Source organism: Meriones unguiculatus, chromosome 6 (assembly GCF_030254825.1).
Source record: "Meriones unguiculatus strain TT.TT164.6M chromosome 6, Bangor_MerUng_6.1, whole genome shotgun sequence".
Classification (NCBI taxonomy): domain Eukaryota; kingdom Metazoa; phylum Chordata; class Mammalia; order Rodentia; family Muridae; genus Meriones; species Meriones unguiculatus.
The window spans coordinates 6,275,700-6,300,353 of record NC_083354.1 but is presented as its reverse complement, the minus strand read 5'-3'; the positions used below and the strand labels follow the sequence as shown (position 1 = coordinate 6,300,353).

Genomic DNA, 24,654 nt, shown 5'->3' with positions numbered 1-24,654 from the left:
ACTGTCATATTTAATTATCGCCAATGTAGTAACTTACATACAAACCAATAAAACTGTTCTAAATAGACACATAGAAAGGCAAAGGAGTCTTTATTTTTAACCTTCAGTCACTCTGGAATTACATTAGGTGCTTGAAATCTTTGATAGTGGTTTTAACATTTCACAAATAGACAGAAAAATGGAATCTCTAACGAACCAGAATTTACATAATGGCTTCTATATCACAATTGCTTTGGTAAGTTGCCTATGGAGTACGTACCAGGTGCTTTATGTTGTTCAAAACTAATCAAAACAAAGCAAAGAAATCATGAGGCTCTACAAAATGGCTTAGAAAAACAAGTTTTCTATTTATTTAAAAATAAGTTTATAGTTACTACATTGCAGGGACAGGAATTCTTACACATACATTCTAGTTTGTATAAAAGGATTCCAAGAATTATGCATCAAAACTAACATAGAAAGTGTCCACGTAACAGTAAAGAAAGGTCCAATCAATATGTACAAAACAAAAGGGCCTGCTACCGTGGTGCAAGACTGCCGTTTATGACATGATACTCCAGGTCTAGAAGAAATGAAACAAAAACATCAATAAAGCTAAATAATTTTAAAAACTCTGTCACTTATTACATACAACAGATCTGCCTGTGTTTAACATTGCTTTCTGTACAAAATAAACATAATTTTAATTTGAAATGTGTCAGTTACAACTTTAACCCTTTAGGTCAGTTGCTTTTGAAAAACTGAGCTATGTTCTACACATCTAAATATCCCATGGTGGGATTTAGTAGTTTTCTTAATAACTTTTTAAGACCTGTCTCTTCTTGCATCTTCAATATGGTCAAAATGTAACATTGCATTTTTCATTTATTGTTGTGAAAAACCAACACCCACATCCTTGAAGTAATTAGCATGTGTGTGCATCTGCCTTGTAAGTGCATGTACTATAATACAATCCTGAACCTATCTTCTTAGCTCTTTAAATGTAGAAACTCATCCATATACTACTATGTATTTGGTTTGTGCCATATAAGGTTAATTTCCTGATATTTTTATCTGCATTAAAAAAGTATTTCAAAACAGAGCTATTGAAACTAAAAAATATATTTATAGCTCAGATAGTCTACTCACTGTACTGTGTGCAGGTTCACCTCCAGAGCGCTCAAAGTGGTACTTACAGTCTTCTTCAATCTGACCTCTTCCTGGGGTAATGTACATAGTTCAAAATGACTTTTATTCGGAGCACTTTGATGAGTATAATTAAAACCAAAATAGTTTCTGAGTAAATGCATTAATTTTAGTTCAAGTCACCTAGAAATCAGGGAAACTAGCATAAGTCTGCCAAACCCACCCTTTTTTCCCGATGGAAACAAAAGCTGTACTTTCCCCAATTTTTAACATGAGACAACTTATCACCTAATCAAGCTGCTATTGTTAGCAGTATCTTCTGGATAAAAATGGGAGTAATGCATTGTACACAAAGGTTATTCCCCTCACCCTTTTTATAAAATACTACAGCTCCTGCTTATAGGATGAACACTGATAATAGCCCTTTAATCACTCAAGTATCTTGGTCCTTTCAACCTACTCAAAAAATAAATTTCAGGTGAACAAAATATTAAAAATTATTTTTTTTAAAGGTAGAAAGCTTCAAACCATTTATTTTCACCTTACATTTGAGAAAGATTTATAGACAGCTATGGACGTATAAAATGGAATGTCAAACCTGCAGGGTGTCAACTGAAACTTGTGTAAATGCTGCTTACAACATGCAAGGTCAAACTATTTCCATTCACCTGTGAAGGTTCTGGCTAGTCCACTACGCTGTAGCTAAAGGATAGTTCTAATAAGGATGATGTGGTACTGTAATGTTTGCTGTCTACTGTCTTATGTAATCACCGACGATCTTGTATCTCCACCATGGCCTAACCACCTAACAACTGCTCCAGAGTTCTCTAATTAGAGTAAGACAGTTCTATAGTAACCCAACAGCGTTCTGAATTGTAGTGAAAACAACTGCAGAGGACAAAGACTGCGAGGGAGGAAACTCTGAGAAGCTACATGTCTACTTCCAAAGGCTGGTAGACTGTTCCTACACCAGTCTTTACACTACCCTGTGACAAGTAAAATTCTATTAAGTTCGGGCTTTGTGAAGGTAGGATACCAGAAGATAACAATACGGTATTAGAATTTTCTGGTGCTGTTGGTTTGCAGTTAGAGGTAACTCTGAACTCCTGATGTTCCTGCCTCCACCCCCAAATGCTGGGAATACAGCCATGGACTACTGAAAGCCTAAAAACTGGTATCTATGTTCCATACATAGATTAAATTTGCTTCTGAAAGTTTCAGTAAACTTCTTATTGCTTACCAAGACAAGTGCCAACAATTCCTTCTAGCCTATAAGCAGTGCACACAAGATGAGACTTTTCCAAACAGTAGTAACAACCCAATGATAATGACTTAAATTCATAATTCAACTTTTGCAACGCACAGAAGCTAAATTATAAAAATATAAAATTTGTACGGGGTATCAATATATCTTTTTAGTTACAAATAATGTGATCCAAGTCATTTTGCTTTACTAAGAAACCAGTATCTAAAAATGTCCAAATATGGTCATAAATATAATGTCTTTAAAACAGAAATAATATATTTCCTCATTATAGGATAAGATGGAAATACTTATTTCACTGCTCAGAGGTTGGAACTACTCGTGCACCATTCTAGAGGTCCTCCACACGAAGACTGTGCGCTTCCTTATATTGAACACACCTTACAACTACATTTTTTTTTTTATAAAAATGGATTACATCTATTTTTCTAAACAATGCAGATAACATCAGGAAATTACATTTTTCAAATAGATTCCCTTCAAAAGCAACTAGTTACTTTAGTGACGTAAATTTCCAACATACACACTATCATTTTCAGTAATGGTGAAATTGACTCATTTTTCTATAAACATGTCATTCATTTCTGCATTATGAAGAGTTAACTACTTAATTTTAATTATATAGTTCAATATATTTGTTAGAAAAAAATAAATGTACAAAAAACCTAAAAAATTTGAAATTATTTTCAACTGTAAAGTCACAGCAGTCCAGTCAAGGTCTGGAGAGTGGTTCACTTAGTGTCACTGGAGGGTTTCTGTACAAATTTCATTACAAATGATCTAAAAAGCCCAAATGCATCACTTTTCATTCTTCCTCAAGACAGTTAAATGACAGTCAACATTTATCCTTATTGGAAACAAGGAAATAATTATATAATCTAGTTACATATTTTGCCAAGGTTCAATTAAAGACTTTATTCTGTATATTAGGGTCATGCTAATCTGTATTTTACCCATCCCTCCTTTTAAAAGATGTAGTATTTGAACATTTTGGATACATTTTTGTACCATATTAGTCCTCAGAAAATACTACATTCTTAAAACTTAAAAAGTGATTTTAAACAATAGAAATGGCATTTATGTTGGTTTTCAAGGTATAAAATAACTAATGTACCATAAACAAATAAATAACTGCTTTCCTTTTCCATAGCAGTACATATAGCAATACATTCTCCTAAGTCATATAGTTATCATTTACAATAGACAACTTAATTTTACTAATGATGCAAAAAATAATAGAATACAAGGCACAATCATTAAATGGGAGTTTCTCTTTAGAGTGTATATTGAGTTACCAGCGTGATAAGGATACCATAAAAAGTGCAGAAAAAAACACAATGTGCAATGAGACCACTGTATAAAACATGATTGCATAAAAAGTGATTTGGCCTATTTTTAACTTTTAATAATTGAAAATAACCAATCTTTTCCTTAAAATTAAACTATAAAGTATGACATTTTAAAATTATTTTTATTTTACTACTATCTAAAAAATCCTGAAAAAAGAATTTATACCTGGGTAATAATATTTAAGTATGCGTTTGTATATATATTCAATCACACCCATTTATCAATATACACACGCACACAGACATGGTTCTTTGTAAGTCAATTTAGCCTATTGGATATGTCTGAAGTTTAAAAATGACAACAATCCAGATTAAGTAAACATCAAATCCATACTTTTTTCTGTATTTTCCTTGAATCCTTTAACCACTTAAAACATTTTCTCTAAGATATCTCTGTCAAAGGACCCACCAGTGCATTATTTTCCTACTTTTAGTACCAAAAAAAGATACAACTCAGCATAATTCAGTAATAACTTGCTCTTTAGAATATATAGCTTTTCCAGTATTGAAAAGTGTATGCTGTTCTGACAGTCAAAAACAGGCTTTCCAACTGCACTGATTCTCAGTCTTTGGCACAATAAACAGAGATAGAGTGACTGATATAAGAATCAAGGTCTGAAAAATTAGACAGTCAAATGTTTTCCAATGTGGATATGTTTCCTTTGCATCAATACATTTTCTCCTAAGTTTGGCAGAAATGGAGTAAACAAAAGCTTCCTCTAGATATTCTGTAGTTGAATACCCTACAACTAACAACACTTTTCAGAATAACAAATTGGTGGGAACTTTAAAGTTATCTTTAGAGGAAACGTTTCTTAATGTACTGCTACTCTGTGTAATATCTTTCTTCCAAAGGGCATGACTTCTGTTATCAGTAAAAATGTACCTCACTTGGTCAAAAATAACTCAATTTAACAGAAAACACTCTATCACTAGAAATATGTAGCAGAGATGTTTCTTCCACAAATAAATCAGAAATTTGTAACAGGTTCTCAATTTCAAATAGTGAGTGAAATGAATGTGGAAACGAATAACCTACCTAAGGGCAATAAATAGCAAACATTTGAAATATATATGTATATAGACTTTTTTTCATTCAAAGAAGTAAATTATCTTCTAAATTTGTTTTTTTTTTCCTTTCCTTTTTTCCCAAGTCAAATTGTAGCATTCCCTAATCCATCATAGCAGCCAGGAAGCAGAAACCGTAGCTCTACTTTCTCCTTAACTGTACCTGCTTTATAGATTTTGAAGCACAATATTCCACTCCAAGTTACCAACCAATTAAATTAGCCTTTGCTTTCTCAGTCAACTTTCGGACTCGCCCTCTACTAGAAGTTCCAAAAGTCAAAGAGGTGTCTTCAAACAAGAGCTGCCTCTGCTCCTCTTCTGAGTCATCCTCATTATAGAAAGCTGTCCTTCGACCTTGGTTTCTAGTTCTCATATGAGGTTCAGAGCCTTTGAGTTCTTCAAACTCTTCTTCCTCATCTATAGGATCATCTGTTTTTTTCCGGTTACTTCTCCTTAATGCTTTAACATTTGTAGGAACTATGAGTTCTGAATCCAGGTTTTGTGTTTTCATCTTCCTTTTGGGTTTTCTGCCTCCACGACTCTTCTTCTGTAACAAATCCTCCTTAACAACATTAGTTTCAGAAAGAAAGTTACATGTTGAAGAAGGAACTACGTCACCTCTGATGGGATGCATATTATTTTGCTCAGAGTTTTCTTGCTTTGCACACTGCAGGTTTTTGGGTTTTCTGCCTCTCTTCTTGTGTGTAACTTCACCACTACTGGTGTTAACTTCTATCTTAGGCTTCCTCCCAGGTCCTCTCTTCACAAGTTTCGATGGCTGTCCTCCATGGCCATTTACTTGAATGGTTCCTGGCATGAGAACATTGTTCTTACAATCTCCTGAAAGGGAAAAGCAGTACACTTAATATAAAATGGATTTTTGAGATTGCTTAGCCCAACTAGTTGCTAAGGGCACTAGTATACTTTTATGTAATATAATAATGAAAATAATAATAATAATAATAATGAATAAAGTTCTTTTAATGAAATGAGTAAGAGAACTGATGAGTTTCTACAACTATGACCTAGATATCCTTTTTATTTTTAGGAGTTCATTTATTGTGTATGCACTCAGATGATGTTGGTGTGGAAGTGGCGCATGTGTCACCATCTATGGAAGTCAGAGGGCAACTTTTGGGGAGTTCTCTACAACATAGGTTCTGAGAATGGAATTGAGATTACCAGACTTGCAGGGCAGTTACCTGCTAATCCATCTTATTGGCCCCTGTGAAAAGATTATTAACGAAGACAGAAAGGCAGATTTAAGTACATTTAAGTACAAATAAAAGACCTAAGCTGGTGCAATCACTGATAGCAAAGAGTAAAAATTCCGTATCTACTACCTTTAGTACACATTCTAGTATGTAAATAGTTTTGTTTGAATCACATGAAATTAATCATATTTATTTGCAGTTCATCACAAAGTATCTTACTGTTTAATTCACTAAACACAGGGTATTTCAATATCACTACTCTTAAGGGGTTAAGTCATAGAAAAATATTCTTAATAAATACACACATTAACTGTTATCCTTCCTTTCAGCTATTTAATCAGTGAGAAGAGGCAAACAGTAAAGACTAGAAAATTTCTAGCCTTTATTTCATTTTCTATGAATATGATCACAATAAATTCTCTATCAGAGAAGAGGCTACAGTCTAAAGGCTTGTTCATGTTCTCTGGACATATAAAGAATTTTCCTTCTTAATTCCCGTACACAATATAATTAGGAATATATCTGCAGCAATAATGTGTATCAGTTACTTTCCATAAAAACTGCCATGGCTTTGATACCCTATACCTACTCTGATTTATACATTTATAAGTAAGTTATATTTGATCATAAACTGTGTTCTCAGAACTGTTTAAAGAGGATTAAGAAATAATAAAACAACAACCGAGGGCTGCAAAAGTGGATCAGTTGGTTAAGTGCTTGCTTTGTGTGTAAACATCACGACTTAAGCTTGGGTCTCCAGGAACCACTAACTTGACTTAAGCTTGGGTCTCCAGGAACCACTAACTTGAGTCCAACGGCTGGGGAAACAAAGTCCAGGAGACCTTGGATCTCTGGACACCAACCTCACCAAGTGGGACAGTCAAGGTACAGAGGCTCTGTCTCAAAATATAAGATGAGAAATTAAAAGACACGTAACATTGACTACTGGCCTCCACATGCAGACACTTATGTGTACATCCATAGATATATACTGTTAACACTGAAAATAAAAGAAGTTTTTTATATGCTATTCAAATAGTCTAGCTCTCTATGTAATTGAATGACAAATGATAATCTGTAATCATACAATACGGACATCATAGAAATCCTGTCATGTGGACCACCATAAATTATCTTGGTTAAAAATATTACTGTTAACAAATTCCATGCTAAAAAGCTAAGAAACCCAACAAATCACAGCACAGGGAGCAAAGAGAGGGAAAAATTAGAAACTTCCCATAAACGATTTCTGCGGGTTGAGGGTATGGTAGAAAATATGTGCGAATGTGCATAAAGTAAGTTGTTTCTACCAAACAAATTGCCTGAGGTCTGTGTACCCTTTTGCTTTCCATGAAGACAGTTGATAAAAGAACTAAACTAAGACATGAGCAGAGGAATTCGATCACTCAGCAAAGGTCAATTATATACACATATAACTTTTTAATTTCCTCTTTTTTTGAGACTGTAAAAAATTCTGACATTAAACTATGACGACAAAGGAATACCATGCTAAGTTTTCCAGAAAAATCACAGAAGAAAATTTCCTAAACCTAGAGGTACAAGAAGAGGCCTAACAGAACACCAAATAGAAAGGACCATAAAAAGAACACTACTCCATCACATGGTATCAAAACACTGAAAACACAAAATAAGGATTCAATAGAGAGAAAGGTCAAGTCATGTATGAAGGCAGGTCCATCAAAATAACACATAATTATTCAACTGAGGAGTTTATAAAGGCAGAGGGCTCCACAAAGATATATTCCAATTTCTGAAAGTCTGAAGCTGTCAATGTGGATTATAATGCGTAGCAAATCTAATAATGGAAAGAGAAATCACAACTTCCCAGAATGAAAGCATTAAAGGAATTTAAGAACACTAAGCCAGCACTACAGACAATGGGAAGAATAAATAAAAATAAAGAGAAAGATAAACATACCCAAGGGGCCACAGAAGGACAATTAATCAAAAACTAAAAAAAAAAAAACCTAAAAAGTTCAAGAAAACACCAAAACCCAAAAACCAACTAATCAAATAATGAAATGATATGAATACAGAAAGAACTTTGAATAATAACTCTGAATATCAATACCTCCACTCCCTATTTAAAAGAACAGACTAGCAAACTGGTTACAAAACAGTTCCATGAAAGGACAGAAAAATATGTGTTCCAGGCAAGTGTAATTAGGAAACAATAATTAGTATTCTTTTGTTGTTGTTTGAGACATGATTTCTCTGTTATAACCTTGGCCGTCCTGGACTCACTTTGTAAACCAGGCTGGCCTCAAACTCAGAGAGACCTGGCTGCTGCTGCCTCCCTGAGTGCTGTAATTACAGGTATTTGCCACCATGCTAATACTTGGTATTCTAATATCTGACAAAACGAAGCTCAAACCAAAACTAGTCAGAAAAGGTAAGACAAAAATTAGAGGGAACATACCATAACAAGCCTTATGAAAGAAGAGGAAGGAGAATATTTGGAATTAAAAATGTAAGTAGACACAGGAGGACTGGGAAGAGGTTGGGGGTAGGTTATTCCAAACTAAGGATATATGTAAAGCCTGAAGGAAATCCACTGCTTTGTAACCTAATTTTATAATCTTATTTAAAAAAGAAGAAACTGAAAAGAACCATGCATGAGTGGCTACTATTGCTCCTAGAAGACGTGGGAGTCTCAGTGTTGTCTCAGGGGTAAGGGAGAGCCTGGAAGCACCTAAACAACACAAGCCATTTTCCATTGATCTTGGTTGCCCATCACAACTAGATGTGAAGAGTCTATCCGTGAAGTTATTCCTCACTTTGGGTACAGGAAATAAACTGCAAATGATCCCCCAATTCTCTCCCTGCCTTCCAGAAGGCGTTATGCAGCCCGCAGGGAAAGAAAACACAACTGTCTCAAGTAAGAGTTGGAGCCCATATACACAATACCAATCTGCCAGGCAACATGTGTCTACTGGCACAGTAATGCCTGGTTGTTTACAGGGTAACCAACCATTTCTGAGTGGACAGAGGGCCTGCTTATTTCTTGCCAACCCCCCCAAGCCCATCATTTAGGGAGACTGTACACACTAGGAGAGTGAACAGGCTGTTTGTTGGTGCTTTTGGCTTTCTACTAAATATCTACATTTATACCTATAGATGTGTGTTGCTATAAACTTTGATTGGAGAAGCTGCTCTCCTCAGTGGGTAGTGGTAAGTGCTGAGACTCCTTTCTAAATAGGAGTGCAGAGTATATTTGATTGCTCAGCTGTGGATGAATCATCTACACTAACCTCTGCTCAATCAAGGCAAAGGGGCAAAAACAATCTTAAGAGCTAGGGGAAGAGAAGGAAGGTGACAGACTTATGGACATAACATGGCTGTTGTACACATCAACTCACAGTAGCTGTGGTTATCAGCATAAGATAAAGTCAGTCAAAATCTCAACATGAATGGGGCAGGAGAACCTGAGACTCCATGCTTGGCAAAGTAGCTACTGGCAGTTCAGGGCTGATGAGGGAAGATCAACCACTTTCATTGAAGATGTGTCTGAGGAGTGTATGGTCCATGCTTTAGGAGGTGGCCCCAAACCCATGTGAATAATGGCAGTATTAACTGGACTTTGGGTATTAATAACAAAAGAAGAGAATATGGAGTGAGACATGGAGAGCAATCGTGGGAGTTCACGAGGGAAGTAATTACTATGACCAAAATACATTGCACAAATATACAAAATTTCAAAAACAAAAAAAAATTAAAAAAATGCAAACTGTCATGGTCAAACTCATTTGTTTGTTTATTAAAACACTTATCCAACTACGGCAAGTAAAGTTGATTAAAAAATTAAAAATTGAGCTGGAGAGATGTCTCACAGGTTAAAAATGTTTGTCTTCCACAGGACCTGGGGTTTGATTCCCAGAATCCACAAAGTGGTTCACAACTATTCCTAACTCCAGTTTCTGGGGATTTGATTCCCTCTTCTAACCTCCATAGGCATCGTATGCACCTTTCTCATAGACATACATAAAGACAAAACACCTACACATATAAAATGAGCAAAAAATTTAAAGGATTCCTGGAGATGGTATTTTGAATTGAAAGGGTAACAGGAGAAAAACTAGGAGAGAAGAGGTGGGGGGTTGGGGGGAAGACCATCCAAAGAAGGAAGAAGATGAGTCTTGGACCTATGATCTACCTGTCTCAGTCTCTCCACAGCCATGCACTATCACACCCAAATGTAACAGTTTACCTTGATCAATGACAGCCGATGACTTTGGAAGCATGGATGCTTTTGAGAGTACAGAAGACTTCATTTTACGTTTGACAGGCTTTTCCTTTTCCATGTTTTCTTTTGCAGAATTATTCCTCGTACCATGGCCAAATGTGGGTTGACTAGGACTTGAAAGTGTACTCAAGGCTTTGGAATGTTTCACAGAATTCTCTAGCACTAAAACACAAATGTAAAAAGATCAGAAGCTACGACTTGTTGAACTCAAGGCTAAGTAAACATCTGGGATTGGTATTAACCTGAACTACCTCAATTAGAAAAGAGGACAAAACAGAGTGATACTTAAAGCTTCCTTACAAAATCTTTCTTTTTTGTAGTGTTGGAATGTAACCAGGGCCTCATTCATACTAGACAAGCCCAGGAATCTACCTTCTAGTAAGAAAAGACTAAAAGAGCTGAGATGAAAGCTTCTAGTTAGCCTGCACTTATTAAAGTTTTCTTGTAGCCTTTCACTTTTCCAAAAGAAGAAAAGCAATGAAGAAAACATCAGCGGCTTTAGGTTAATTACTAAAGCCCACATAAAAATCAAGTTTTCTTTTAAGGAAAAATCAGACCTTGCTGTAGAAAATGTGACTAAGTCTTACTTGTTTTTCCTGGCATGGCAGATGCATTAGTTTTTGAAGTAAAAGCTTTTGTCGCAGATGATGTGGATGGCTGCTCATTGATAACCGGATCTACAGCCACTCGGTTGCTCCTGGTTCGAACCACAGAATTGGATTCTGGTTTACCATTTATCTGAGCAGCATTATGCCTTGGTAGTACTGATCGCGTAGGTACAGAGAATGGAGAGGTAGCTATTTCTGACTTCAGCTGGGGTTTTAAAATCCTTTTTTTCCTTTCAGGGCTGTAAATAAGATTAGATGACATTATTAGTCATTCTTAACAATTCTCCACATATATTTTAAACTTTAAATTTTTATAATACAGCTGAATCCAATACTTATACTATTATGAAATATGTTAAAATATGAGATTTGTAGTGGATTTCATATGGTTGTGAGCCTTTGGAAAGTGAATATTTAGTGAAGGATCATCGTAAATGCTACAGTTATATGACAGAAAGCATGATGCCAACACTATCCTAAAAATGCTGTTTTACTGTATAGATTTAGCAGTTTGAATTTAAGCACTTACACTAGAAAAGCTTTAGTTTAAAAGATTAAAAATCCTCCACATCATAGGAACTTGCATGTCAAATATATCATTCTGCAATATAGGGAATAGTAAAGGAAGCATTAAAAACCACCAAGTTCTACCATTTAGATGACAAAGTTTAAGATTAGTCTGAGTCATTTAAAAGGAACTAAGTACCTTGATGCAGCACTGCTGGAAAGGGAGCTGCTTCTATTTCGTTTCTTCCTTCTTTTGGTTATGGTATTTCTTTGATGAAAACGAAGGGCAGACTTATAATCTGACAAAACTGAACTAATATGTTCTTCAAAGAAAGCAGATAGGCGTAAACTCATGCTGTAAATCTACAGAGAAAAAATATCCACAAAACAGGTGAAATATTTCCCAAAAGAAAATGCCTATTTAGTAAATTGTAAATATTTTTCTAGTTAAATTTTCTAGAATTTAAAAACTGTTGTTTGAATTTTTTTGATCTCTTCTGATGGAAAGTAAACTAAAACATTTTTAAAATTAACTATTTTTAGTTTAGATTAGACATTATTTGAGATCTATAACAGAAAGATTCTTGTTGGGAGAGTGGCAATATTCCTCATTGTGAATTCTGCCATTCTCAAACTAGCCCCAAGGGTTGGAAACTAGTTTATTTCACTTGCTAGGACTATCATCAGTATGATCTCTTCACTGTTGTAGGACTTAACAAGACAATAATTATACTACCTTTAAAAAGGCAACTATTCCTGAACTGAGTCAGTGTTTGAATGATATCACCGTCTGAATCTCTCACTCTCTCTCTCTCACACACACACAAGCACAGTATAAAGTAATACATGATCATTAATACTGCCAACATAATAGACAGTTAATTTTGCTCTGTTTAAGTAAAAACATTTAGAGTTGACACTGTTTTAGCAAAATAAAAACAATTTGATAATCTACCCTTGATCTTTTGCTAGGTGTATATGCTTTAGAATTACTAAAGATGAGCCTGACATCTTTACATAGCTCCATTGGTGACTCATAATTCCCAGCCTCTAAAGTTTCTCTGACAGTAGCAAAGTCCATTGGAGTGTCAATGATGTCTCTGTAGTCCTAGGAGAGAAGGAAACAAGCAATCTTATTACTACTAGGAAAGTATCATTTTACAGAGTAAGAACTCACAGGATTTTTATAAGTTACAGAACTAGTAATAATCATTTGTAAAAACAAAACATTAAAAACCGAAAAACTTCAGCCTACCTAGAAATCTAATGAATGTTGACTCATGGAAACACTATAAAATGAAGAAACATAATCAAAGTGGAGCTGGAGAGATGGCTCAGTAGGTAAGAGCACTTGTAGCTCTTGCAGAGGACCAGTGCTTACTTTCCAGCACCCACATGGTGGCTTATGACCATCCTTTAATTTGAGCTCTGGGGATCCAATGCCCTCCTTTGAACTCTGCAAGCACCAGGCAAACATGTGGTACACATAAACTTAGGACAAAAATAGATCTCAAACTCCCCAAGACATCCTGTCTACACAGAGGCTCAAGTTACAGTAATTTCAAGCTTCAGAATTTAACAAATAGATTTTTTGTGATAAGCAATAATAACAACTATAAATAGATGTCAGCAAGCCCACACTTTTCATATAAGAAGTGACTGGATAAAAGCAATAAAGCAACAAGATGGAACGAAACAGAGCGACTAGTCAGTACACTGTGACAAACTCAGTAGTACAGAGTGCTGCCCCTTTTCAACAGCACCGACTTCAGCTTTTGGTTACCTGAGCACAATAACCTTTTTCCTTTTGCTTTTACTCTTCCTTTACTATACTGAGAAGTGAGCACACACTGATTTCCAGAGTTCTGATTCAACTTACTATACACTAGTTTTAGACTATTTTAAGTTCATCACACAAATGTTGATACTGACCACACACTGATTTGATCTACTGGCTGTGTACAAGTATATGCACAGCCTAATTTGGTAGTGCTGTATGCTAGAATCTAGCACTTCTGAGGCAGAGCGAAAGGACATGAGTTCCAGGCCACTCTGATCTACCTTGGAGATTTTCCTGCTGATAATTTCATTATGGTTAGAAACACACTTTCTCAATGACTTCAATGAATATTAGTTTTTTTTTTCTTTTTCCCATTTGTTCATTTTTATTTTATTTTTTTCTAATCTTTCCATGTGCTACATGAAGAGGTTTTATAATTTCATTTTCTATACCAAAATAGTACACATTTATATTCTAGGCCCATTAAATGGCATATGCTTTAAAGGAGATGTCTCTCTCACACCAGAGCTAAGAATGACATTTGTTTGAATGACATTTGTTGTGGAATGTATTATTCTAGATCTTTAATTAGTGTGCAAATTTCTCAGTTGGTTTAGAATGGGTTCTTGGGTCTAAATTCTTTCCTAAGTATGGAACAAGGCCTAGTTATTTCTGCAGAAGGCTAATATTTAATATCTCTAGAATAAAAACATTAAGGCTCAAAATACAAACAATTAATAGGACAAGTAAATTGTAACTCACTGCTTTAAAACTACAGGGACTTGTAGGAAATTAAGGGAAGCCTAGCTTCTGAAAATCTGAGTGCTGTATACAGTACAAACTCAATTCTGAAATTCTGGGAAGATGAGTTTCATACTAACAGAAGCTACTACACTGTTATACCTAAACATTTGTCTTGCACACTTAATGAACCTTTTTTTGGTTTTGGAAAATAAAAAACCTTATGGTATCTATCAACACTTGTCTATACTCATCATTTCTAATTAAGATGCCTATATAAAAAAATGTAGATGAAATTCTATTTAGGTTGTGATGGCATATAAACTGTACAATCTTGAATCTATAACTAGAAGATGTTTTTAATATTACTTCAACCTAAATTGACATCTCTATGTCTGTATGCAATTATGAATAGCTGAATCATATAATCTCAACACTTTTAACTACCTATTTCCCTAAAGCTCATACACTGATGTTACCTAAATACGTATTTTTTAATAGTGACAGTCTCGGGCTGGACAGATGGCTCAGCAGTTAAGAGCACTGTTTGCTCTTCCAGAGTCCTGAGTTCAATTCCCAGCAACCACGTGGTGGCTCACAACCATCTATAAAGGGATCTGATGCTCTCTTCTGCCATGTAGGCAAATATAGAAATAAGAGTGCTTATATGTATAAATAAATCTAAAAAAAAAAAAAATTAGTGATAGTCTTTTGTTTTTTACATTCTGACCACAAATCGCCCTACTCTTACCCTAATCCATTCCTCCTTTGTTTCTCTTCTGAAAAGGGCAAGCCTCCCAAGGGTATCAACCATCCATGACATATATAAAATAATTTTAATTAATATTTCCATGTAGTATTTCATTATTACAAAACTATTTATCATGTATTTTCATTTCATCACTATAAATCCATGAGATAACAGCTTTAAGTCCTTAGAATTAATATGAAGAAGTGAGGAGTTGTGCTGGTAATTTATTATTAGCAGTAGTAATAACAGTGGTAGTAGGATAGTAGTAGTCAACTTGACACAAGGTAGATTATCTTGGAAGAGGGAAGTCAGTTAAAGATTTGCTTCCATCAAACTTGCACATAGTTAGGTCTGTAGGGGATGAAGGATGAGGAATGGTCCAACCCTCAATGGTGTTAACCCTGTGCAGATGGTCCTAGGTTGTATAAGAAAGGTAACCGAACAAGCCAATAAGGAGCATTCCTCAATAGTTTTTGTTTCAGTTCCAGCCCCAGCTTCCCTTAATAATGGACTCTATTCTGTAAGTTAAATTAACCCTTTTCTCCCAAGGTTGCTTTTGGTCTTGGTGTTTGCCACATCAATTCAAAAGCAAACTAGCACAAATAGTTAAAAAATTAGTTAAAAAAAATATATGGGAAAATTAAGTGGCTTACTCTAAGTTATAAGACTGGTAATAGAATAGCTAGAAGCATATAAGCCAGTTCTTTACAGGCATATTTTAGGTCTCTTTTCATTTTACTATACTTTCCAATTTAAGAGTTCTTTGTAACTGAATAGGTAATGAGAACATGTATGAACTAATGAGGAAATGAAGCACAGTAATAAAAAAGCTGTGTCAAAGAAATCTTAGAAATCCTTACTGGATATTCAAGAAGATCTACTGGCTGTCGAAAAGGCTCTGAATCTTCACATTGAAATATGAGATTTAATAATTCTTGACATTGTTTTTTCCATGCTTGAATATCGTAAGACTGAGCTCTGTTGCGTAACCTTCTTCTAGGCTGATGATCCTGAAATAAAAAGTAAGTTTATTATTAACAGCTATTATGCAACAAAACTTGTTCTTTCACTCACTCACTCACTCACTCACTCACTCACTCACTCACTCATCTGCTATGTGTGCTCGCACCCACATGTGAGGTCTACGTGATAAGAAATCTGATAAGAGCCATCAACAGTGTTTTCATTTCAAAGTATTAATCTGCATTAATTTGTGTATTTGAGATAGAGTCACTCTCTACACTGCCCAGGCTGGCCTACAACTTACCACTTACAACTTACTACTTAAACCAGGCTGAGATCTACCTCTTTGGTGCTAAGATTAAGGGCATGTCATCATGCCCATAGACTGATTTTATTTTTAATAATGGCATGTGAGGTGGGTATGTGCATGTAGGCATAGGTGCCAGCAAAGGCTGGATGGAATCAAAATACACTCTGAAGCTGAAGTACTTGTTAACGGCCCAAGACGGCGCTGAGAACCAAACTGAGAGCTGTCTTAACCATTGAAAACCTTGTTTGTTTAGGGTATTTCACAGAACCACTGGGCACACTGGCTAGCAAGTATCTTCACCTTCCCAGCTCTGTGATTACACTGAGCTACACGTCTGGATTTCTGTGGGTACTGGGGATTAAACTAAGGTCTTAGAGGCTGCAGAGCAAGCACTCTATTAACTGAGGTATCACACTAGACTGATTTGTGCTTTTAGTACAACCTTAGCTGGGTAGCATACACTGGGCATTTCTGACACGAAAAGCCTGGCAGGAGAAGTATTTAAAACTAAAGTCTTTTTGTTTTGTAATATTTGCATAGACTAACACTGAGGAATACTAATCAAAATCTGAAAACAAAAACAAGAAACTTTTTTTTCTCAGTACTAAAATTTAGGTTTTTGAGCACTTTGAATGTCAGGTTTTCAGATTAGAAATTTAAAAGTCATATAAAATACTAACCTTTCTCGGAAAAGTATTTAAAAAAAAAGCTTTTTGTACACTTTAAAACCACAAAGATACTTCTGTTAACAAACAAACAAACAAACAAACAAACAGCAATCAAAACCACAATGCTGTTACCTTCCTTTTCCGGGTAGAAGTTCCTGGTCCATCAGCATCTTTCTCTTCTTCCTACGAGGAAATAAAACATCCAATTCATGAAACATCCTAGACCTCATCACTTGGTAGTTATTCCTTTCACTCTTTAGAAAAATCATTAACACATATTATTATGGCACTTGACTGATTCGGCAAAATCTCCTTCCATTAAAAATTTTCAATCTCAAGTAAATTCTAAATATGATAGCAATAGTTAACAATATAATACTGGTAAAAGCAATTTTCTAACAATTTTAATATGGAAACTATTACATGTAAATTTTACTTAGTATACTATAATATGTAATGTTACTTTCTATAGCAATTATAGTGAAATAAGTTACATACCTCTGAGTCAGACAAAACTTTCTTCTTCATTGAGTTGTAAAGTGGAATTATGTTATAACAAGTCTGATCCCTAAGCAATAAAATAAAATGTTGATATCTGATTAGAGCTGTATCTTAAGAATTTGTTCCTAAAACCAGATTTTAGGATAAAAACTTAAAGCCAAACAAATTTTGCCCTTTGTTGACTATAATACATTATCCATATACATTTCATTCATGTCTCAATTTTGCTCAGCTCACCACTGTGCCTGGTTATTATCTATTCTTGGATCTTCAAGGTAAAGTTAATATATCCTGCCTTCCAATTCCTGTTACTGTCCATCTCAAGTGAATATATTCCATAAAATTTCTTTAGTTTTCTCCTTTTGTCAACATTACCTACAACTTCCTTTCTCTACTTAACTTCCACAACCTACTCTCCTCTACTATTGTCTCTCATTTTTTTTTTTTTAAACAGCATACCATTTTTATAGTCATGAGACTTCTCAGATTTTAACTATCCCTGTCTCTTGAAAACTCAGCTAATGGTCTGCTACCACGAATTCTATCCTCACATGCTTGGACTCTTCTCTTTTCTCATTTCCATAAACTATCAGTTGTTTACCCACAATACATAAGGACGACAAAAGACAACTTGTGGTTGTCTCTCCTCACCTTACACCTTGTCGGCACTTGGAATTGGATTGTTACAATAGGCAGCGAGTTTCTTATTTGCTAAGCCATCTCACTGGCCACATGAAATCACTGCTAGTAATTTATGTCAGCTCACATAATCCTATCTCTTATGCCTGGAATGACTTTCCTCTAACCTAACTTCTCCTGAATTTATCAGTCTTGTTTGTAATCTTAACATTTTACTATGTACTGGATTATCCTCTATTCTTATTATTTTTCATAATTCTTTTTATTAGCCCATTTTCATTAAATTTTAGCAACATTTATCTATCTTATAAAACTCTATTACAAAAGTAAAGTATGGTAATTTGTCACCAGTGTTATTATATCATTTTGTATGTATAATTTTGCTTAACAATCAACTGAAAAATAAATCAAAATTTCAAAGCCTACCTATTTTAAAAGCTACTAGCAACAAATTTTAAAAGTAACAGGCAGTTACTTTCAGAGACAGGCAACATAAACTCTTTAAATCTGCCAGGCAATGGTGGCACTTGCCTTTAATACCAGAATTCAGAAGGCAGAGGCAGGTGGATCTCTCAGAAATCAAGACCAGCCTTGTCTACAGAGCAAGTTCCAGGACAGCAAAGGCTACACACAAAAAAACGCTGTCTCAAAAAACAAAACAATGAATAAGTAAATAATTTATTTATATGGGTATAAATAAGTAAATTCTTTATACCCATATTAGCTTTCATTTCAAGATAATATGACCTTTTTTTCTTGGTGGTAGTGGTATCAGAACTTAGGATCTTCCAAAAACTAGTATAGCGCTCAATCAGTAAGCTATATCTCCAGTTGACAATTTGAATGAAATGTGCTTTCATAGACTAATCCAAATATCATTTTTCTTTTCCTTCATTTAAATAGCCATAGCATTAAATTTAAATATTTGATATTAAATATTCATTTAAATATTGAATATTTCATTTAAATACATTTGTTATTATATCATTTTATAGACAGTTTGAAAAAGGTATCATAGGTAAGAATTTCCCAGGTAATCAATGCATGTAACTTCACTCAAGAAAGGTAAGGTAAAATGATGGTAAAAGTCCCCAGAAGAAAGATCACATAAAGTCACAGGATGCTTTGAAATGGGATCTCATGGTGTAATACAGTGTAACTAAATCAAATTACTTAACATTAAGTTATTATACAGTAACAATATTGTATAATATGTGTAATTCAGCAAAACTGCCACTGATTTCAGGGTAATGGATGAAACCTAGGGTTACATTAAAAAAAATTTGTTTAAAACAATAATCCTCAACCTTTCTAACGCTGTGACCCTTTAATACAGTTGCTCATGTAGTGGTGATTCCAACTATAAAATTATTTTGTTGCTACTTCATAACTATAATTTTGTTATGGGTATGAGTCACAATGCAAATATCTGATATGCAGGATATCTAATACTGACTTTCAACCTGTGAATTGAGAACCACTAGATATTGCTTGGATATTTCCATTACTATATAAAAATGAAAGCTGTTTGTAGTTATGTGAGCTTTTAAAATACAGTACTAACTCTTTTTAAACTGGGGTGAAAAATCCCCAACATAAATAGGACATTAGTAAGCAACTGGAACAGTCTTTTCTACCAAAAGCCGAGTTAAGCAGCTGGCTTCAATTTCTATGGCGCAATTCATTCAAAGGCTACATAATAGCTGAGTAAGGGGGAAAAAAGGTATTTCTGCCTTAAATGGTAGTTAATTCTCTTACTAATTTATGGAAGGGATGAAGTAAATACAAACTTTGTGAAAGAAATTTTTTTTCTACTTGAAATGTCTCCTAAGGTGGGTATGGTAGTTCATCCCAACCTTCGGGGGCAAAGGCAGGCAGATCTATGAATTCAAGGCAAGCCAAAACAATACATAAGAAAGAGCAGTGTCTCTTAATGTGGCCATTCTCAATCTTGCCCCAGCCTTCCAAATAGCTAGGACGACAATTTTGAAAATTCAAACTCAGTACCCTACACTATTGCCTAATATTTTATTAATTAATTTGATACACTTAAGTGTATAATGTTAAATTGGAAAGATCTCAAATAAAACGGCACAGTTTCATATTGGAGGCTGGAAAGACAGTTCAGTGGTTAAGACACTTGCTGATCTTGAGAACGCTGGTTTGGTTCTCAGCACTCACATGGCAGCTAAAATCCACCTGTTACTCTAGTTCAGACTCAACACCTTCTTCTGTGGGCACAGCATGCATGTGGTGCATGCACATTTGCGAAGCTAAGGGCATCCATAAACACATATGTAAAGTAATAATGATGTTAAGACTACAGTTTACAAGTGATTTCATTGTATTTTTCATTTCTTTCCTGAGACAGGACCTTACCATAAAACCCTGCCTGGCCTGGAACTCGGAAGTTCTTCAAAGTCACACTTGTTTCATTCTTTCTGCCTCCCTAAGTGCTGGGACATAAGGCAAGTGCTATTAAGCCTAGCTTAAATGTCACAATAAGGTTTTCTACTTTAAAAGAGGAACTATGCTTATGTGATATCACCTATGTAAAAGACGACTGCAGTTTACATTTTAGCACTTTATACTTTAAATTATTTCCCATTTTGTAATCATGTCACTAATTATTAGAACTATTATATCGAAGCGTAAACATGTAACTCACTTTATAAAATGCAGAAGAAGATCAGTCACAAATTTAGCAGACTTCACAATTGGGCTTCCTGGCTCATTAAATGTTCGTGTATTATGTTCTATATACCGTACTTCCCACATTAGTGATGAAAAGCGCCTTAAAAAATATAGAAATTTTATCTCATATTTACAAACTGTGCAATATTTAAAATTATGAAATCGACGTTTCAGTTTTATTCTTAAAAGAATATTGCATCTTTAAAATGTCTAAAATAACAATCAAATTCCATTTTCATTAAGAGAAAAATATATATTATACAGAAAATACCTGTATTAAAACAAACCAAACTTAACAACACTGCTTTTTAGAAGGGGAGATTTCTACAGGAAAAACAGCAGAAGAGAAACAAGTTTATAGTTTTTAGTTTTATTCTTTTTCTGAAACGCATGGTATCATTTCATCTCCTTATTTCTATATAAAGGAAACCATTTCAATTATACTACTAGTAATTAACATGTAAAGATGAAAGGAAATCAACAGATTGCTTATAAACAAAAAGATGATTAGAATCTGCAAGACCCTTAACTAGGAATTATTTCTGAGCACTTGGCAATGTTAATAAAAAATTCTGGTGTTTCATAATTATATTTTCAAAAGCAAAGGAAAATCTGAAGCCATTTTCTGAGTATACAATGCAACCGTTTAACAGTTAATCTTACAGGTTTATGAACAGATGCAATTATATAGACTAAAAACGTGCAATTGTAATTATAGAAAAACATACACAGAAACTTCTAATACAAACCGCAAAAAGACAAATCAAAAGAAAAACCTTTAAACAGTATAGTATCATGTGAAAACATTTTTTACATTAAATAAACATAATTCAGATTTTTAAGTGTATGAGCAGGTTGGAAAACAAATGATTTATATTTACACATGTACAATGGGTTACAGAATAAAATGGTTATAAATCAGCATGCTCAACAGTATATCTATGAGAAAATTTATTCACAATAATTGGAAATGTCAACTATTTTTGTGAGCTGTTATCGAACAACTGGTGAACCTCCCTCACAGCCTTTGATGTTTTGCTCTATCCTGTAGCACTACATAGAAAGTCTCCCAAGTCTAAGCAATTTTAGATTTAGGGACACAGTTAATATTCTCCACTTGTTTTTCTCAACTTTTGTACCTGATACCAAAAGCCTTGACTGTAGGCTGGCAAAGAACATACCATGTTGCTCACCTCTGTAGTGTGTACAACTACCAGTAATGACACAAGAGCAAGTGGACCCAACACCAGAAAGATCATCTTTCAAACCAAGCTGAATTCTATTTTTACACTGCTCTGATGGTTCTCACCCACCAGGAGATACATATGGCAGGTAGGAAGAAAGACTTCTAACTTACACATCAGTTAACACTGCTGCTGAGAAGGTCCATGATATTCAGCAAAGACAAAGCAGTGTTTTCAGTGCCATACATAAGGATCTAACTCATAGCAGTAAGAGAGCCAAAGCTACATTTTATACAGAAAAACATCAGTAAAGTACTGCAAAAATGTAAAACTAATCATAAAAAGATGCAATTATTATGAACACTAAAATGTTGGCCTACTTAGCAACAGCCACTAAGAAAAATTAAAAATAAAATTTCACTACAAACGATATACTTAAGCGTATTTCTACAAGTATTTTAGGCAGTCTTTAATTCCAGTACTCTGGAGGCAGGGGCAGGCAGGTGGCTTTGAAGCTAGCCTGGTCTACATGGTAAGTTCCAGGATACCGAAGGCCATACAGGTAAACCCTGTCTCAAAAAACAAAAACAAAACAAAACAAAACAAAAAAACCCAAAAAACTAAAGAACTCAATAGCAACCAGAAAGTGTTATCCTAAAAAACCGTAATAGCTTGAACAAAAATGATAAATTTTTTTTCTGTGAATCCTTTCTAATTGTATTTTCCTAAGCATTTAAAAGCTCAACAGACAAGAGACTTATAGAGAAATATTAAATATTCTAGAATATTATCTAGCAGAAATGAAACCTTTGGCTTGATTTATAAAATGCATTATGAAAGAACTGGCAATTCATTCCATAATCCCATAGACAAACAGCATCAACATTGTAGGGAACTCTCAAGAAATGCAGAGTTATGGGGCTGGAGAGACAGCTCAGTTGTTAAGAGCATTGTTTGTTCTTGAGCAAGTCCTCAGTTCAATTCCCAGCAACCACATGGTGACTTACAACCATCTACACTGGGATCTGGTATCCTCTTCTGGCCTGCATGCGTACATGCAGATAAGCGCACTCATTCATAAAATTTAAAAGAAGAAGGAAGAAGGAAGAAGAAAGAAGGAAGGAGGAAGGAGGAGGAAGGAAGAAGAGCAGTAGCAGCAGCAACAACAACAACAAATGCGGAGGACAAGGACTTACTCTGAGTCTGTATTTTAACTTGACCCCTAAGGATTCATGTATATCTGTATATACACAAACTGAGAAACATTGTTATGTTAGTAACTGGATAAAAGAATCCTTTAGTGTTGTTTTGTTATCAGCAACATGAAATGGCTCTAACCTGTAAAACCTGTTTTCCAGTCTTTCTTTAATTGTACTTAGATCCGTTGGATATGCCACCACAGTGCAATACATGGGATACGCTTGCAGATCCACAGGGGCCACAAATGCTGAAGCAATATCTAAAATAAATAAGGTTATAAGTCTATTTTTTTTGTATTTAAAAATTCACTGGTACATTAGGGTGAAGAAATAACAAATAAATATACTATGAATACAACAAAAAACTACAACATAAGATCACTGTTTTAAAAACAACTTTAAACCTAAAATATTGATAAATATACCATTTATAATTTCCATTTTATTGGAATTTGGGACTGGGTATACAACTCAGTGGTAGAGCATTTGCCATGTTCTAGGCCTTCAAAATGATCCTCAACACCGTAAGAGAAAACAAAACAAAACCCTAAAAACTTCTACATGTGAGTATACAACAATAATCCCAGTGTCTTCGGTTCTTAACTCTTTAGTTTTTGAGTATTACCCTATATCCTTTGAAGTTAATTCTGGACTGCTTATATTAATTTTTTGAATACCACAACAATCTCCAGTTACCTTGAAAGCCCAGAGTTCAGATAAGCAAGATTCATGGTCACTATTTACTTTCATTTTCACAAATCAGGAATAGCAGTTCATATTCCATGTTCTTTCCCTTTGTAAAGACTTGTGTACGTGTCAGGTCAGGAAAAAAAAGAAAAAGCAGAGCTTTCCAAAGAATTAAATTAAACTTGTGTCTACTTCCCCCTTCCGATTCATATTATGTCAGTTGACTGTGTCAAGGCTTTATAAACTAGGTTGGAGAGCCAGGTTTTAAAATTCCTGTTGCATTTATGACAGATTCCCAAAATTTGGCTACAAAAAGATCATAGATAGATTTTTCTATACTAAAGTGTTATTATTTACCTAGTGTCATCAGCTGATTTATTCCTCCAACAATTCTATCACATTCTTCATCCCTGGGATTGGCTCCCCATTCTCCATCAAGAGGTTTATAAATTAGTGACCTAGATTCAGGATCAGTTAAAGGAACACTGGTACCCAGTTCTTCTGGAAACACAGCTGAAATCCAAGTAGAGACATCAATGAACATACTTAGGTTTCCACTGATGAAAACTTCAAGAATATATGAATCAAAATCTCAAACTTTCAAAGAAAATTAAAAATTCTGCGAGGTAAGTCTTAGGCCTTCCCTCTCTGAAGCCAGCTTCTCACATGTCTAACTCTGTAATACTGTGTCTAAAAGATTTCAAGTGTTGAGGAAGAATCTACATATGTACCATGTAATATTATTTATTTTGAATTAGTCTATAACAGAAACCAAACAGCATATGTAATCAAGATAACTCTGTGTGTATAGATATGTATACCCAAATAGAACAAAATACTTCATTAGAACCATCAATGGACACTCAAAGATATATTAATTCTTTAAAAAGAAATAGCCACAGTATTTTAAAGCCAATTGCATTTATTAGGCCAATTATAAGCTCACAACAATGGAATCATTTCAAATTTAAATACAAGACTTAAACACAGACAAAACGAGAAGCCATGTGACATGTTACGAGTTGATAGTGACATTTCCTATTTTCAGTGCTTCTACTTCAGCAGTAAATGAGAATGCTTATCACTGTGATTAAATGAACTAATTTCAGACCAACATTACTAACAAGAGTATGCTTTC

General features: G+C 34.6%; 1 protein-coding gene across 2 annotated transcripts in view; it reads right to left on the bottom strand.

Moving 5' to 3' along the window:
- Positions 1–73: 73 nt before the first annotated feature.
- Positions 74–24,654, bottom strand: part of Phip (pleckstrin homology domain interacting protein) — a 116,400-nt gene continuing 91,819 nt past the window's right edge. For both annotated transcript variants that reach the window (XM_060384690.1, XM_060384691.1), the window contains 11 exons: positions 23,874–24,029; positions 22,969–23,089; positions 20,421–20,546; positions 17,111–17,180; positions 16,745–16,795; positions 15,532–15,681; positions 12,355–12,507; positions 11,599–11,762; positions 10,872–11,131; positions 10,249–10,446; positions 74–5,646 (listed from right to left, as the gene is read on the bottom strand). In XM_060384690.1, the coding sequence (XP_060240673.1) occupies positions 5,009–5,646; positions 10,249–10,446; positions 10,872–11,131; positions 11,599–11,762; positions 12,355–12,507; positions 15,532–15,681; positions 16,745–16,795; positions 17,111–17,180; positions 20,421–20,546; positions 22,969–23,089; positions 23,874–24,029 (2,087 nt within the window). In that variant the 3' untranslated portion in view covers positions 74–5,008. The remainder of the gene's footprint in view (positions 5,647–10,248; positions 10,447–10,871; positions 11,132–11,598; positions 11,763–12,354; positions 12,508–15,531; positions 15,682–16,744; positions 16,796–17,110; positions 17,181–20,420; positions 20,547–22,968; positions 23,090–23,873; positions 24,030–24,654) is intronic.